The following is an 18,240-nucleotide window of genomic DNA, read 5'->3' as shown; positions in this document are numbered from 1 at the left end:
AAGAGGAGTTCATTAATCTAAAAGAACAGTGAGCAGATTTTGAGCTGAGAAGCCTTTTGTACTTTGGACTAGAAGAACTGGGAACTCCAACAAAGGAAGGTTAATAACCAGAGGCAGTTAGTAAGGATTAGTTAAAGGAACCCAGCTAACCAGAACTGATGACTAAATAAGCAGGAAAGAAAACAAAGATGAGTATACAATTTCTCTATTGAAGTGGCAAGAAGTTCTATTTTGATTGGAAGAGGCAAAACTAAGCATGATGGCTTTTATGTTCCTGGTGGTATCTCAACATAAAATAATAATTTTCTCATACATACTTGTGGGTGGTGTGTTTGTTGGGGGTGGGAAGGTGGGATGTAATGGCAGTAAACTAGTTAAAAATGAGGCAGATCTAGATTACTGATGGGGATAAATATCTGAAAAGAACAAGTGACAGAATGTTAAGTATGAGCCCATCTACATAAAAGCTAATAAATGAATAAATACATAGAGAATGAAATTGGGATACCCACCCAAACTTAATAGCTGTTACTTTGAAGCACATGAGATTGAAAAGCATGAACAGAAACTTGACTTTTCACTCTACATTTCCAGATACACGTTTCATTTTGTTTTAAATATAGTGTTTTTCTATTCTTTCTAGATAGAACAAATTGGCTGAGTGAAAATGGCTAGTTTCCAGCAGCATTCACTTTGACACTGGATAACTATGTAAAATGCAGAATTAAGTCAGCTAAAAAGGTGAAAGGTACTAGGGTGAACATTAGGTATTTATTTCTTCAAAAATGTGCTCTAAAATATATTTTATGCAAAGCTTATTAATAATGTTCACTGCTTTTAATAAAGTCATTTTTGAAAATACAAACAATTCAAATATAAATCTTAGGAGCCTGAACTGATACAGCAACTAAGTTTTAGGCAAAGCAAGGTGTCACACAACAAAAGTACCCTGCTGCCACCTGGCTCTTCCATACTTAAATTTCAAGATAAACTAACATTCCCTTTGTACATTCCCAAATCAGACATATATACAGCATCCTGTGCAATGCAAATACCCAACTGCTGTTAAGTGTTAGCTCTATATATATGTATGGATGAGACTTACACATGATATTCTCATGGCTGCACACACTAAAAAGGTCTTACACTTTTGTATTCTTATGGTTCCCAATGGGTGATGTTTTCCCCTTAATTAGTTCAAAAATATCTCTGTAAAATGTATAAGACTCATTTGAAAACAGAGCTGTATAATTATAGGAACTAGGTGGTAGGAATATGGATGTTCACTATACAAATCTTATAATTTCTCTCTGTATGAAAATTTTCAGAATAAAATGTTGGAGAAAAAAATTAACTGCAGGTTTAAAGGTTCCTGGTAAAGATCTAACTGTCTAAATCTCATCTCAGACAATGCTGTGTACAGTTGCTAAAACACAACAGCGAACACGCCTCTTCCTCAAACAAGTCTGATTATGTCACACCTTTACTTAAAAACTCTGAATTGAGTGTTTAGGGACAATTATACTAATGTCTGAATTTACTTTGAAAGACATCAAAACTTAAGATGGACTGATGAATGGATAGAGGGGTGGTTAGATATGTGACAAAACAAGGATATTAAATATTAGCAGTGGACTAAGTGGTGGGCTTATGGATGCTCAATGTAAAATTCTTTTAGCTTTTCTGTATGTTTGAAAAACCTTCATAATAAAATATTGGAAAAAAGCTTCAATTGACTATCCTGTACAATGAAAAGCCAAATTATTGGCACAGTCTACTACATCCCTCTAGCCTATCTTTTCAGCACTGTCTTCCCCCCATCCAGCTACTTGGCCTCAAAGGGTCTCTTGCTTCTATGCCTTTGCATATAGTGTTTCCTCTGAAGAGACTGCCCTTTATACTTGTTAGACTCATTTTATTTTAATACTCCACTTAAATGTCACAACCACCATGAAACTTTCTAAACTCCCTAAAGCACAGTGAAGGGCTTTTTCTTATATGCTCTTTGCATATAGTTGTATTATAAGACATATCACTTCACTGTAGTTATTTACATGTCTGTCTTCATAGCCTCTTGAGCCCTTAGAGGGCAAGGATTTTGCTGTATTCATTGTGGTATCCCCAAAACCTAGTAAACTGCCTGGTGCACTACAGGGGCTTAATGTTTACTGAACAAATTGGCAGTACCATCAGTAAAATAATTAACATGCCCCAATTTATACTTACGTTCTAAGTTATCTCTTGCATCCTATTCAGTCTTTTCTATCCCTAATGCCACTTGCCTAGTTCAGGCCTTCTGTCTAGATTACTGTAATATTCTAACAGTTCTACCAGTATCTAGTCTTATCTTACCATCAAAATGCTGCCTGAATTTTGCTCCATGGTATGAAACAAGACAAAACTCAAATACTGTGTAATCTACATTCACTAATCAAATCATCTGGATAGAAGGCTTTTCTTAAAAACTTTTTGGAAGAAAAACTGTATGCTAAAAAACAATCTGTTTACCTGCTGAGAGTTCTCAACCAACTAAACAACCTCCTACTATTTTCCAAGCACCTTACTAGACAGTAGTAGCACACTGTCCCTGCACTTAAGAAACTTTCAGACTAATGAGAGAAACAGACATGAAAACATATACAAGGTGATAAACACTATACTTACCTGGGTGATGCTAGGGGAACAAAAAGGGAGGAAATAACTCCAGGGGAGGTGGTAAAGTTTCAAAGGAATTAACATTTGAGATACAAAGGAAAAGAGCATGAAAGTTGGACTCTCTGGACACATGATGTACTAAGGTTGAAGGACAATGAAGCTGGAAAGAAGGTTTGGGACCCTTTAGGTTACTGAATGTCTAGCTTCAGAGTTTGATCCTTATCTTCTAGTCAATGGAGAGTCAATTAGGGTTTTGGGTGTTTTTTTTCCTATTACAGAGGAGTGACAAGCTCAAGTTTGTTCAGAAAGATAGCTAACAATACTTAGGCTGACTAACTGGAGAGGAAAAGGCTAGTTGTAGAAAAGCTTGGCTTGTAGACTGTGCTTATTTTTTCATTAATTAGGTTTAAAAGGATGATTTCTTAATGATAAGCTGGCAGCATCATTCAATTTTTTATTTTAGTAAACATTCACTTATCTTCTTACCTTGTCTTCATAGCCATTATCTGTGACATGAGTTGGAGGCCTGCCAGGATAGCGATAAAGAATGAAATCCCGACTACATGGGTAGAAAACAAAGATGGATGAGAAGAGATAATTTAGTATATGCAAGAAATAGTTATAAGAACAAAGATTTGTGCTTTTAAACTGCCTACCTTATTCATCTAAAATAACCTAAATGTTTAAGAGGATAAATATTAATTCAACATAGACAGCTAACTGTCCCTAAAGTCCTATGCATTTTAAAAATGTATCTTAATTTGAGGAAAGGAGGAATAAAGAAGATAAATTGCCAATTGTATGAATGTACGTTTTGGAGGCTCCCATTTATTTAAAGCAGGTGTTGGCAAATTTTTCTTGGTAAAAGACCAGATAACAAACATATGGTTTTTGCAGGCCATATGATCTGCTCAACTTTGACTTTGTAGCCTGAAAGCAGCCATAGACAATGCATAAACAAATGTACGTGAAAGCTTTATTTATGGACACTGAAATTGAATTTCATATAATTTTCATATGTCATGAAATATTATTCTTTTGATGTTTTTAACCATTTAAAAATTTTTAAAAAGCTTAGCCAAGAGCCATACAAAATAACAAAAAGCAGGCCAATTTAAAAGGTTGTCCCTGATTTAAAAGCAACAACTGATTAGCTGCCTGCTCGATGCCTCTTCTGTACTACTTCTTGCTGGATTTAGTGAGGGATGAGCAGACTGCAAAACAGTAACTTGAACAAGTCCCCATACAAGAGGGTTCTGATTCTATCAAGGTATATGCTATCTCACCATCCTAAGAACTGTGAAGGAGTCTACAGATCCAACTCCTTAAATGAACAAGATCCCCACTAGCCTCTAACCCACATTATATAACCTACAGCTTTCAGAAATGCCACTTTCGCAGTTTTAAAGACCAAAACAGAACTTCCAAAGCAGTAGAGCAGTGTTTTTCAAATTTTTCCACCATTACTGCCTCTCTAAAGAGCCTTTTAAAAAAATACGTTTCTTAATTTCCCTATAAAATTTTAGTACTACAGATATACCGTATATCTGTTTTCATACTGTGACCCTTTGAAGGATCATAAACCAATGTAATATCTAATATTTGTTGTCCTCAGGAAACAATTTCTACTCTCTTGGAAGTGATATTGCCCCAATGAGCACACGTGCACAAAAGGCACAAAGTTAAATACACAAAAATTCTAAGATAAGTATTCCGACTTTCTACAGGAATAGTACTAGCAGTTCTTAAAGCCCTTTATTCTTCCATTCAAACGGACACAAATGTAGAAGTTCTCCACCCTAAAATTACGCCATTGACTTTGCTTAGACCACTTCATTTGACTATCAATACATCAAATCTCAAATATTCCCAATCCTAAAGGGACTTTATTAGAAACCTTACACACACACACACACACACACTTTCTCTCTCTTAAAAAAAAAAGAGATCCAACTTACTTATAAATTAGAGAAAGAGCTCTTATTTCCAGATGGCCAGCACTTTCCTAAACATAAACGGTGCATAAAGTTTTTAAAAGCATTCTGTATCTAGCATAAAGTTTTTAAAAGCATTCTGTATCTAGGAGGTAAAAGTTTTTGCAAGTTCAACACTTGTTTTTTTAGATGCTTAGCACTGTTGTAGGTGAAGAATTTGTACAACACACTATAACTTGCTTTGAGGCTTGGGATACTGTGATAGTTACTTATTAACATAAACTTATTCTGAGAAAAAATTGGACCTAAAGATCTTCTTAGTTAGCTATTAAGTAACAAGGACAGGAATATGGGAGATTTAAAAGACACAATAAAAATGTAATTAGTGTAAGAATACGAAGTTAGCAGGGTATTTAGTAAATGTGTTAAGTCCAGAACTATGGAATTAATTTAATCACATAAAATTATTTTTAATATGTTTAGGAATCTTACTCCCACATAAAAGAAGGATAACTACAAATCAGGGGAATTGTTTAATAAAAAAAGTAATGACCTCCTAGTAACATTCATTGCCACCCCCTCCCCCATTAAAGTGAAAAGGCTTGGGTTAGTCCTGTTCCCAAGTAGTGTATACTCTTTCACTAGTCTATAGATGATAAAATTGTTAACACACAATTTTCAATATTCAACACAAAACAACAGGTCAATTCCCAGCCTCTAAACTTTTGCAAGAACTATTTGATTCAACACAGCTGGCTACTTAAGAAAATAGACTGGGCCTAGCTAAAGTGACACAGCTGAATGATATTTAGGCTACTATTCCAAATACTCTGAAAAGATTAACCCCCCATATTTGATCTTACCTTGGGATCTCCCAACCGTTCCAGGTATTTCTCAAAAGATCCCTCCACATACTTCAAAAATAAAACAAACTTGACTTAACCAAATACATAGCATTACTGAAATCTGATTATATTGCTGTTGTTCAGCTGAACAATTATGGTATTAAATGACTACTTTGCACAGCACCTCATGAAGATTTGTACATACACAAAAGGTGAGTGGAGAAAAGCTGGACTATAAGACTATCTCAGGAACTGGTCCTGGCTTATCCACATACCAGTGCATTTCATCAAACAGTATGCCTTTGGAGTTTCTTTTGAAATGCCAACTTAAGTAACGACAATTTTCATAAATCAAGCAAGCACGATAATTATAAGGATTTCAAATTTGACAGCAAACATGCATTTACAAAGTTAAACTGAGGAACTTTAAAAGGAATTTCACTAGTTTCAAACAAAGCACAGGCAACAAGGGAACTTTCTGGGTGATGGAAATATTTTGTATCTTGACTGCAGTGGCAGTTGCTTGACTATATTATTGCCAAAACTTAAAACACTAAACTTAAAATGGTGAATTTTATGATATGTAAAATACACCTCAATAAAAATTAAACTCAGGAAATATAATATACATTTAGTTCCATGCATGTATATCACTAGACTTAAAAAACCATGTTAATTTTTCTCAGTTCCCTTTTTAAACAGTTTTGAGGCATAACTGACATACAATAAGCACACATATTTAAATAGCACAAGTAAGTTGACTTACGTACGCACCCATGAAACAATCATGACAATCGTGATAGTGAATATATCCATCACCCCCGTAAGTTTCCTTGTGCCCCTCTATAACTTCACTAACCCCCAAGCAACCACTGACCTGCTTTCTGTCACTACAGATTGACTTGTATTTTCTAGAGTTTTATATAAAGGAAATCATACAGTATATACTTTTTTGGGGAGATCTGGCTTCCTTCACTCTGCATAATTAATCTGAGATTCATCCACGTGGTTTTAAAATTTTACAGACATCTTTGTTACTCAAAATGTGGTCCTTGAACAACAAACAGCAAGCATCACTCAGGAATTTAACTGCTGAAATCTGGGGCCCCAGCTCAGATCTAGTGAATCAGAATTGTTTTTTTAACAAGATCCCCAGGTGATCTGTATGCACAAAAATATTTGAGATGCACTGCTTTACACCATGGTCTTGCATCTGAAGTAATTTCACAAACAAGCCTTTCCCCAGGTGTGCTGACCGCTAACTAACTTCAAGGTAATAAGCTTTAAAATCAAGAAGGCTTCATATACTTTTAAAATTCACAGAAACCTGTTGAGAAAATTAAGAGTAAACCTCGAACAGCAGGCAAATACCCATAATATAGTCAGGAGAACAAATAGTACTGGAAGGGCTAGGAATGTTTAAACAAAAACAAAAAAAAAACAACAAAAAAACAACAGCCACAGGAAAGGGCGCACTTCAAATGAGACCTTGATAAAACCTTGTTTTGTTAACAAGAATTCAAATACTTCAACGTATACGAAGATGCCTTCTAAAAGTTGTTTTAAAGTTAATTAGTGGCAGAGCTCCAATTACCAGTTTGTCACATGAAAAAGACATGTTCAGGAATAAGTTGTTTCCTTAGAGTTAAGTTTTACAAGATTCTTCAAGTTGACTGGCTGACGATCACTGTATACAGAATTAAGAAAGAACACAAGGGGTTCCCATTTATACAAATTTAAAAATACACATTTAAAAATATTAACATAGCCAAACCCCTTGTGAACTGATTACTTGTTTAAGAAAACTGTGATATGGATAACAGTCACTTTTTGGGTGTGGGGGGGAATAAATAGTGGGAAGGATAAAGATTAACTTTCTTAATTTTTAATTAAAGTACAAAACAATCTAATTCTGGGAGGAGATTCAGAAGCATGCTACTAGCTAGGAGGAAGGAAGCCAACTGAAAATTAAATACTTGCTATTGAGAGGAGATTGCGGGATATAATATTCATACGTAGGTACTCAAAATTCATTTCCTACCTGCTACATATTCTATGAGCAACTCTCCCTTGGGTATGTATTCTACTTACAGACTCAAAAGTTTGTTGATTTTCTCTCATATATGAGACACAAGCCTTCCTGATTTCCAAGTGATGGACCTGGCTGCAAAACAACTAAAAAGAAGAGAAAGACCAGCTCACTGTCAGCAGTTATTTGAAACAGAAGCTTCTAAGTTAAGACTATGAACTGGACACTCAAGTCCTCCCCTTATTCAGAACATATGTAGGAAACTGGGAAATTAAGTCCTGATCTTATTAAAATCTGTTTTTGTCATCTTTAGCGATACAGAAGAGGTATGATTCTGTCATGCCCCCCCTTTCTACTATTATAAATTTTTCCTTAGGCATAAAATTTAGAGGAAGAAGGTGCTGCTTATAAAGGATCAAGATACATTTCAAAGTTTTCTTTAACCCCATTACTTTACCTCTTACATTCCAAAGTGGCATTTAGAAAACAGAGAAGATAGCAAAGGCACAGCAATATATTTGAACTAATCAGCAAAGGCATGCACCAAGCTAATAAGTAGAGAGACCCTGATGTTTTAAATAGGGAAAAGGGAATTTCTGTTTTGTTTTGTTTGGGTGGGCTACAGGTCTTCTAGCTACAGAACTGTGCCAAATCTCAAACTCCAAAAACTCAGCATAGAGAAGATGTATGTTTTCCTTTTACCTGCTCCGAAATAGCCCGAAAGAGGCAAGAGGCATCCTTGGCAGTCAGCTTTCGAAACAGCCCTAAGCTGCCTAAGTATTCATCCATTGATGCCTCATTCAGAGACTTCTGGCCGCAGTACTTTTTCCATCCTTTATGCATTGTGCACAGGGGGTGGAGTTGGGGAGGGGGAGAAAGTAACACAGGTGTGGCAAGAAGGAAAAAGAAAAAGAAGGGTGCAGGTAGGAATGGGTAGCAGTGACAGGGCTTGCTTATGCAGGTATCCAGAAAGCAGCCCAAAGTCTAGGCACGAGAAGGCAGTTGGAGTCAGCGCTGCACAATCTTGGCACTTCTCAGGAGCAGGAGAAGCAAAGGGCTGGCCCAGGATAAGTCGGGACCCTGTGAAAAGAAGAGGAAGAGCCGATGCTCCCAGGAATAGAGAACTTGACTTGAGGAGACGTGGGAGCGAGAAGGAACTTGCAGAGCTACCTCGTTGGGGAAGGGTGGGATTAACCCAACCAGCCCAAGGTTGAGAGAAGTATGCGCAAGCAGCTGAGCTTCGGGACCAAAAGGAAGCCGAGTCTGCAGCTTAACTCAAGGCAACTGCTGCACGAGGTTGCAAAGGGACTGCAATAAGGCTCAGGTGTGTAGGATGCAGCCCAACCCGCATTACGTTGCTTTAAGATCTCTGCCCGAATTTTCAACCAGTCTCTGCCCAAGTTCCCTGCTCCCATCACAGTTTCACGTAGATGAGAGGAAAAACAAATCTGAACATAATTAACTAAGTAAGCTTTTGTGTTAAGACTATCTTAAGAAACAAAGAAAATGGGGGGGAGAGGGGGACTCCCTTGATCTAAAAGGGCAGAGGTCACAGTTCAAGCAAAGTAAAGGGCCAAAGCAAGTTATCTGGATATTTCAGGTATGATGTTTAAGTAATCTCATTTATTTCTCCTAAATAATAATAACCCTCTGCTGGGACCACAGAAATTAAATCCATTAGTTATGCTAGAAAACACTGATACAATTCTTGACTAATGTCTCCAAACTACCATACAACATTTACAGAAAGACAAATTGCAAAAAGTGTCTTTCTCTGAAAATGCAAACAATGGAAATTTAAAATGAAGCTTAATGGAAGAAATATCTTACCCACAAACTTGCTAATAGGCTACATTTAAAATGCTGTGGCATCACACTAGAGGTGTTGGACATGAGAGGCATGTTTCAATGTTTAGGGCACTTTTCTGGAAAAACTGCTCTTAATTCTGAGAAAACCAAAGTAAATACGACTGTACTTTTTGTAAGGTTCAAAAACAGCACTGGTCACTTGTATTACTTGATTCCACTGTCAAGTGTTATTTAAATGCCAAAATCCAATTCCGTTCTTACTTTTTCTAAGTGTTTTAAGAAATAAATAGATCTAAAGCTGGCTTTGGAGAAGCTGCAAAATTAAGCTGCTTTCAGAATTGTTTTTCTGGTATCTGTGGCTCCAGTAGTAATCATGACTGCCTCCAACAGGAAAAGGATCAATAATCAATTTTACAATTTAGGAATGAAATAAAAGCATGGTAGAAAAAATAAACTCTTGACTTTCTTTAGCATGCCAATTTGAAATTACCTTGACTAATTTATTTTTCAAAGAAACCAAAACACTGGTGCAGAAGTTCTGAAACATGGTTTGGGAAGAGGGATCACCATCTTTCTTTAAGACCATAAATTCACTGAGAAAAACTGAATTATAGCGAAAAAGTTAATTCATTTTTGGCATTTTTTACTTGTAGAGAAAAATACAAATTCTTCATATTTATTGCTATTTATACTAAAAATATGGTATATAAAGCTTCAATCAATATTAACCCATACACTTCATTTTGAAACAGGGAATAGAAGAAGGGAAAACTGGGAGAGGGAGAGAGAATCAGAAAATAGGTGAAAGAGCAGGAAACAAAGAGAAGAAAAATTAGAGGCAGGAAGACAAAGAGAGATAGAGGAAAGGGAAAGTAAACACAAAGAAAACACCGAAAGAGACCCATACAAATTCAGTCAATTGATTTTTGGCAAAGGTGCAGGAGCAGCTCAATAGAGAAAAGATAGTGTTTTTATCAAATGCTGCTGGAACACCTGACATCCATATGCAAAATAAGAACAATGATCCTCAACCTATACCTCACATCTTCTACAATAATTAACTCAAAATGGATCAAAGATCTAAACGTAGAACAAAACTTCAAAACTTTTAGATGAAAGCATAGGAGAAAATCTTCAAGACCTTGAGTTGGGAAAAGAGAACTTAGGTATGATATAATAAAAGAAAAATTGATTAATTGGACTTTATCAAAATTCAGAACTTTTGCTCTGCAAATGACATTATTAGGAGAGTGAAAACACAAGCCACAGACTGGAAGATACATGTCTGACAAAAAAACTTTGTATCAAAAATATATAAAAGAACTCAAAAGTCAACAATAAGAACAGAACAATACAATTTAAAAATGGGCAAAGATCTGACTACACATTTCACCAAAGATATAGGAGCACCTAATAAGCACATAAGGTGGTGTTTAATGTCATTAGGAAAATGCAAATTAAAATCACAATGAGGGCTTCCCTGGTGGCGCAGTGGTTGAGCATCCGCCTGCCGATGCAGGGTATACGGGTTCGTGCCCTCATCTGGGAAGATCCCACATGCCACGGAGCGGCTGGGCCCGTGAGCCATGGCCGCTGGGCCTGCGCGTCCGGAGCCTGTGCTCCGCAACGGGAGAGGCCACAACAGTGAGAGGCCCGCGTACCACAAAAAAAAAAAAAAAAAAACCACAATGAGACATCACTACACACCTCCTAGGGTGGCTATGATAAATAGTACAGACAATAACAAGTGTTAGCAAGGACGTGGAGAAACTGGATCCTAAGTAAAAGCAGCCAGATGCAAAAGGGGCATGATTCCAAAAGATATGATTCCATCTATATGAAATATACCAAAAGAACAAATCTACAGAGCAAGAAAGCAGGTTAGTGGTTGCCTAGGGTTGAGATGGGAATAGGTACTAAATGCAAACAGGCACAAAGGATCTTTTTGATGGATAAAAATGTTATAAAACTCTTTCGTGCTGACGTTTGCACAACTTTGCATAATCACTAAGAATTACTGAACTGTACACTTAAAACTGGTGATCTTTTAATAGCTTTATAACATAGTTCACATACCATACAATTCACTCACTTAAAAGGTGAATTTCAATGGTTTTTTGGTATATTTACAGTTGTATATCCATCACAGTTTTACATTACCCCAAAATGAAACCCCACATCCCACAACCATCAGCCTCCAATCCTCCTATCCCCACCAACTCCATGCAACCACCAATTTACTTTCTGTCTCTACATATTTGCCTATTCCGCACACTTCAAATAAATGGAATACAATATACAGTTCTGTGTAACTGACTTCTTTCACTTAGCATGATGTTTTCAAGGAGCACCTATGTATCAGTATTTCAATCCTTTGTATAGTTAAGGCAGATTTTATTTATCCATTCATCAGTTGACAGACATTTGGGTTGTTTCCACTTTTTGACTATCATGACTAAGGCTGTTATAAACATTCATGTCCAAGTTTTCATTTGGACATTTCTATTCTCTGGGGTAATACCCAGGAATGGAGTTGCTGGATCATATGGTAACTCTATGTTTAACCATTTGAGGAACTGTCACCACTTTCCACAGCAGCTGCACTATTTTCATTCTCATCAGTAGTGTATGAGGGTTCCCGATTCACATCCTATCAACACTTACTGTCCATCTCTTAGATTACAGCCATCCTATGTGGGTATGAAGTGGTATCTTGTTGTGGTTTTGTTTTGCATTCCCCTGATGGCTAATAATGTTGAGCATCTCTTCACGTGCCTATTGGTCACTTGTATATCTTTAATGAGATACTACTACATACATCTTAGAATGACTAAAATAATTTTTTTTTAATGACAATACCAAGTGTTGACAAAGATGCAGAGCAACTGAAACTCTCGTATATTGCTGGTAGGAATATAAAATAGTACAGCCACTCTGGAAAAATAGTTTAGCAGATTCTTATAAAATAAAAAAGAGTTGCCATATGACACAGCAACCCCACTTCTGGGTAAATATCCAAGAGAAATGAAAACTTAAGTTCACACAAAAACCTGTACATGAATATTTATAGTAGCTTTATTCATAATCATGATTCCTCCCAGACTGGAAACAATCCAAACATCCTTCAACTGGTGAATGGACAAACTGTGGTACATCCATACAACAGAATACTCCTCAACAATAAAAAATAATGAATTATGGATATATACAAGAACATGTGTGAATTGCAGATGCATTGTGCAAAGCAAAAGGAGAGATTCAGAAGGCTACATACTGTATGACTGCATTTATATGACATACTGGAAAAGACAAAACTATAGGAAGGAAAAACAGATTGGTTGCTGCCAGTAGTTAGCATTGTAGGAAAGGGTTGACTACAAAGGGATGACAGGAACAGATTTATGGGTGTGGTGGAAGAGTTCTGTATCTTGATTGTAGTGGTGGTTACACGATTATGCATTTGTCAAAATTTATAGAATTGTACATGAAAAATCCTAATTTTGCTGTATTTAAATTTAAAAATAAATAAAAAAATAGTAGAAGGAACAGAATTTACAGTTGAGGAGCTCACAAAACAGACAAGGTTGGAGAGAAAAAACAAGAAAATTAGAGAATCAATTCAGGAAAGCCAATATCTAACTAACAGGAGTCCCAAAATGAGATGAAGAAAGCGGAGAGGAAGAAATAATGATGATGATGTATGGAAAATTCTAGCACTGCAGGATATGACTGTCTATATTTAGATTGAAAAGGTCCATGAAGTAGCCAGAAAAATGAAAGCAAAAAAGATGATCTGCAATGCATATAACAACATTCTAAAGCTTTCTGAGAGGAAAAACAGGTCTTAAACAAAAGATCACACATATGAATAGCAATAAACTTCTCATCAGAAGAACTAGAAGCTAGAAAACAATGAAGTTCAATATTTGAGGGGAAATTATTTCCAACCTTGAACTCTATACACCAAGCTATCAATCAGATGGAAGAGTAGAAGGCATTTTCAAACTTGAAAGATTTAAAAAAATGTGCCTTACTGTCAGAAAGCTAGTGGAGGATATCTGAAACCAAAACAAAGAAGTTAAACCACAAAAGGGGGTGGGGCACATAGAATCCTGGAAACAGAAGATTCAACACAAGAGAAGCAAAAGGAATTTTTAAGATAAGGATAAAGGGGAAATCCCAGGAGGACAGACTTTTAAGCAGGACTAGATAGAGAACAACCAGTTCAGGTAAAAGAAAAGAGAGCTCCAGCACAGACATAGTAAAACATAAATAATAATAAAAGTCATAGATAACCTAGCATATTTAAACATACTAGGAAAGATGGCCACCTCTGTTGGGAGTTTGGGAATAGTTCTATAGAAAACTGAGCAAATGAAAAAACAGAAATGAGGTAAACAGTTTTATAGAAATGTAATCAATCAACACTTACTACATGGCTCACATGTGAATACTGTACTCAAAGAATCATAATAATGTCAACACTGAAAACAGATCTCACCATAACTGATAAACTAAATTTGTTTTTGTTTTTTAAATTTAAATATCACCTATAGACTTCCCACTGTGGAAACAAGGGAGGAGGGAGATAAAGCCTCTCTTCCACAGTAGGAAGTCTACAGATGATATTTAAATTTAAAAAACAAGTTCAAAAATATCACTTATGAAACATATAAAATAATGTAATATGGTTACCTACAGGAAGCAGGATTAGAGATGGGGAGGAATGGGACATAGAACTGCTGTTTCTTGTTATAAGCCTTGTAGAACTAGTTAAAATTTTATATATTTACATGTATTAAGAAATAAGAAAATTAAAAATTCAGTAAAGTGAGCAAGAAACAGACTGGCATAATAAACTGGGAAAATAAATGATAAGTAGAATGTTACAGCTAAAAGGGACCTCTTATTTTACAGATGAAGAAACGGTTATTATAAGACTTACCCAAGTTTTCACATCCAATTGGCAATAGTACTAGAACTAGAACTATATATGGTCTCCTGATTCTTGCATAATTATTATAAAGAGGAACTGCATACTAAAGAAGAAAAGATATGAACAAGGACTCAGATGGTTAAGTACAAGTCATGTTCCCCAAATTAGTACAACAGGACTTTTTAAAAAAGACCTGTGGGACAATACTAGAATTCATCCTGTATATAACAGAAAGCAATTTCATAGTATTTAATAGTGTCCTTTGAAATATCTATTGCATTGAAATCCAAACTGGCTATTTTTCCACAGCAAACTACTCCAATCCTGCAAACCTCTAGAACAGTGGTTGGTTCTTAAGTGAAGGGCTTGAAAAAAGATTACCCCATGCCCAGAAATTCTGATTCAGCCAGGTCTGGGGTGGGTCCCAAGAATTTGCGTTTCTAACAAGTTCTCAGGAGATGCTGATGCTGCTAGCCCAGGACCACACTTTGGGAACCAGTGCTCTAGAACAAGGTGTTCCACAAGTTATTAAGTATTCCTAAGAAGAGAGTTTCAAGGCCACCTACCATAATCCTGTCTTTGAGGTTCATATGCCCATTAGCAATACTGAAGGAGTCAAGGAATGCTAAAGTTACCTGCTTAACTTTGACCTGGTCTTCCCCGTGTAAGAGGAAAAATGGTTTAGGAAAAGGCCAAGTCAAAGTTAAACAGGTAACTTTAGCATTCAAGTTACTAATGGTTTTTAATGCGCTACAGCTACTGCTTTCAAATTTTCAAAGTTTGAGAAATGTTACTCCAGGAATTTTTCTGTGGTCTAAATCTAAGGTTGTTGGAATAATTACATAAGATACTGCATGTCAAGCGCGTAGCACATAAGTGTTTAAGTATTGACTGCTGTTAACTGCTACCTGCCAAATAAAGTGGTTCACTAAGAAATTATTCTTTGGTCAAAGAAGGAAAAAAATATGTTAAGAACCAGAACAATTTCACCTAAATTCTTGAAAATAATGGGAAGAAAAATAATTGCCTTAAAGACATTTTAAGCACAGTACTGTGGGTACAGATTAAAATAAAACAAATGGAAGAAAATAAAAATAATTTAAAGTAATTATCATTTGACCTGTCATAAAATTGACATGCTTTAATTTTACAACTACTTTCCATACTGTAATTCAACTTGAAAATGGGATTTGTTGTTTTAACTGGAATTGCCTATTTCTTCTTTCACTGATGAAGTAGGGAAATTCTTTGAAGTACAACATATAAATACTGATAGTTTTAATTCTAAGATAACACTCCTTCATGTTTCAACCAATTATATAAGGTGTATGCAGGGAATTTTTTTTTTAACAGCATACGTTGTCTGTGACATATATGGTATAGTTACAAATGTATAATTGTAAATGTATAAAAATGATGCTTCTGAGTTATTTTAATTTCTAAGAGACAATATGGTACCGTGAAAAGAATATTATGAACTTAGCTATGCCACTTTAATCTCTGCATCAGTTTCCTTACCTGTAAAATAAAGGAGATGGGCTGTATGATCTCTAAGCTCTCCTTCCAGTCTAAGGAACTGTGATTCTCTGTGATTCAATGGTGGGTAACAGATTTGCCCTCCCTTTAGATGATCAAATTTGTGATCAACATTAACCATAAAAATAGCTTATAGGGGGATTAACATATCATCCTGGCAAATTGTGAGGCTGAATGGCCCACATAAAAGTGAATGATAAATCTTACCTTATCAAATGAAATAAACAGACCTAGGTTTTTAAAGGTAACAAAATTTGTAACTATATGTGGTGATGGATGTTAACTAAACTTATTGTGGTAACCATTTTTCACTATATACATACATCAAATCATCATGATATACAAGTTAAACAATGTTACATGTCAATTATATCTCAACAAAGCTGAAAAAATTAACAATAGATACATGTATATAAGGACTTGTAACAACCTGCTGAAAAGGCAATTAGTATTTTTTTAAAAACATAATACTAAATCATTTAACTATTTTTAGTACCAAATAACATGGGGGCAATGGGGGCAATTGCTCTGCAACTCTACAGAACCTTTTTAAGGTCTTTCATTACTGAAAAATATAATGGTAAACTTTTTTTAAAACATGTTTTAACAGCACTCTGAAACTAGAACCTGTCACTTCCTTTCACAGTGAACATTTAAACAGAACTAGCAAAGCAAGGTTAATGAGGAAAAAAAATACAATGGTTCCAAAACAAAATTTGGCCAATACGGCCCTATTCAACCTCCTCAAGGAGACAATAAAGAAAAAGAACTGATTTCCCAGAGCAGTTATCCTTGCTCAGATATGCAAAACAGAAGAAACATTACCAAGAACCACTTGCTTTCATTTCCCTCTCTTCCCTACTTCCACCTGAAGCATTCTAATACAGATTAGAAAAAAAGGAAAACAGTATTCTTTAAAAATATATCATCTTGACACAGAGATACTGAAGGTTGCTTTCTGTTGTTTTTTTTTAAGCTACTTGCACTGTCCAATCTGTCTACAGACAGACAGGGGATTGAAGAAAGGGAGAATAAAGACCAGAACATTCTTTTCTTTGTTTTGATGCACTGAAAAGACTCGGGCACTTAAACCTCTAAGTAAACTTCAATTCTCTAACTACAACCCCAACTAGAGACTGAATATGAATTTAAATATGAAATTCAATGAAGATTTTGCTTTCCGTATCATTTAGGACTATATACTGTGAATTCTAGGAAAATGTCTCTAAGCCTATTCCTACTTCTTAAAACAAAAACTCTAACCAAGAGAAAATGTCTTATTTCAACATTTTTTATTTTCAAACATGCCACACAATTGTTTTTATGTCTTAGAAATCACCTATGAGGAAAGCTAGTTTTACTAATTCACAAATGGAAAAACTGAAATCCAGAAAATTACTTAGGCTGAAAATTTAGGAATGGTTTTCACTCCTAAATTTGGGGAGTGTATTATCCACCCACTTCATACAGTAGTGGAAAAACCACCACCATGTCTGGACAAAAGGGGAAATGAACAGTAACAAAGATGCAGTATATGGCCTCTCACAAACATCATTCTAACAGTGACTATCAGTTCAGCAAATACTTTAGAAGCACACTTAACAGTAAATGTGTAAATTACAACACTGTATTGCTTTACCAGATAGCCCAATGTAATATATCCTGAAATAATTACTACAAACGAAAATAGTTTTCATTTAGTTCCTTTTATCAATTAGAAACAGTACTATACAAGACATTATGGGTTATAGATACTGAGTTAAAGTATTAAGTTAGTGTCAAAATGTGTTGTCTGGCATGTTTTAAACGAAGAGAAAAATTTATAATTTGTGTTGTATTATAAAAACTGGAAATTACTAAACTTAAATGTATTTAATCAGAGGGTTTAATTATAAAGGAGTCTAATAGTTACCATCAAATATTAATGAACAATGACCAAGGAATTACTGAAGTTGGCCTCCGTCTAGGGATTCTTAACCTGGGGCGGCCTCAAGGTACCTGTAAATTCCCTGAAATTCATAGCAAAATATGTATATGTGTGAGTAGAGAGAGAAGCAATAGTTTTAAGTATTTTGAAGGGTTTCATGACCCCAAAAAAGCTTAAGAACTACTGCCTCAGAAAGCAGGACTGTAGCCATCAAAATAAAATCATGACACTGGAATTCCCTGGCAGTCCAGTGGTTAAGACTCCGCACTTCCAACGCAGGGCACACGGGGAGGACATAAAAAAAGGAAAATTCATAACAGAGTGTCAATCATAATAGATAATTTCAGCCAGGATACAGTAAAAATTCATAAAGACAATAAGGATCTAGAAGTGAAATACTAAAATAGATGAGACATGATGGTATAAAAACCCCTCAAAATATTTTTTAAGAATCAATATCAACGTCAAGAAACATGTATTTTACTTTCCCGTTTGAAGCTAGATTGTTTTGCTCACCTTTTATCTAGCCACCAACAAAAATCATAAGAATTCAAAGAACTATACAAGAC

The 18,240-nt window shown here is 35.5% G+C and overlaps 1 protein-coding gene across 1 annotated transcript in view; it reads right to left on the bottom strand.

The window, feature by feature from the left end:
- Positions 1-18,240, bottom strand: part of ALG13 (ALG13 UDP-N-acetylglucosaminyltransferase subunit) — a 75,685-nt gene that overhangs the window by 47,417 nt on the left and 10,028 nt on the right. Inside the window, 6 exon segments of the mRNA XM_032618959.1 lie at positions 3,142-3,214; positions 4,614-4,660; positions 5,453-5,503; positions 7,526-7,609; positions 8,166-8,307; positions 8,309-8,734. Coding sequence (XP_032474850.1) covers positions 3,142-3,214; positions 4,614-4,660; positions 5,453-5,503; positions 7,526-7,609; positions 8,166-8,307; positions 8,309-8,734 — 823 coding nt within the window.

Source organism: Phocoena sinus, chromosome X, assembly GCF_008692025.1.
Source record: "Phocoena sinus isolate mPhoSin1 chromosome X, mPhoSin1.pri, whole genome shotgun sequence".
Taxonomy (NCBI): domain Eukaryota; kingdom Metazoa; phylum Chordata; class Mammalia; order Artiodactyla; family Phocoenidae; genus Phocoena; species Phocoena sinus.
Note: the sequence above shows the minus strand (reverse complement) of the source record. Positions and strands in the feature narration are given on the sequence as shown.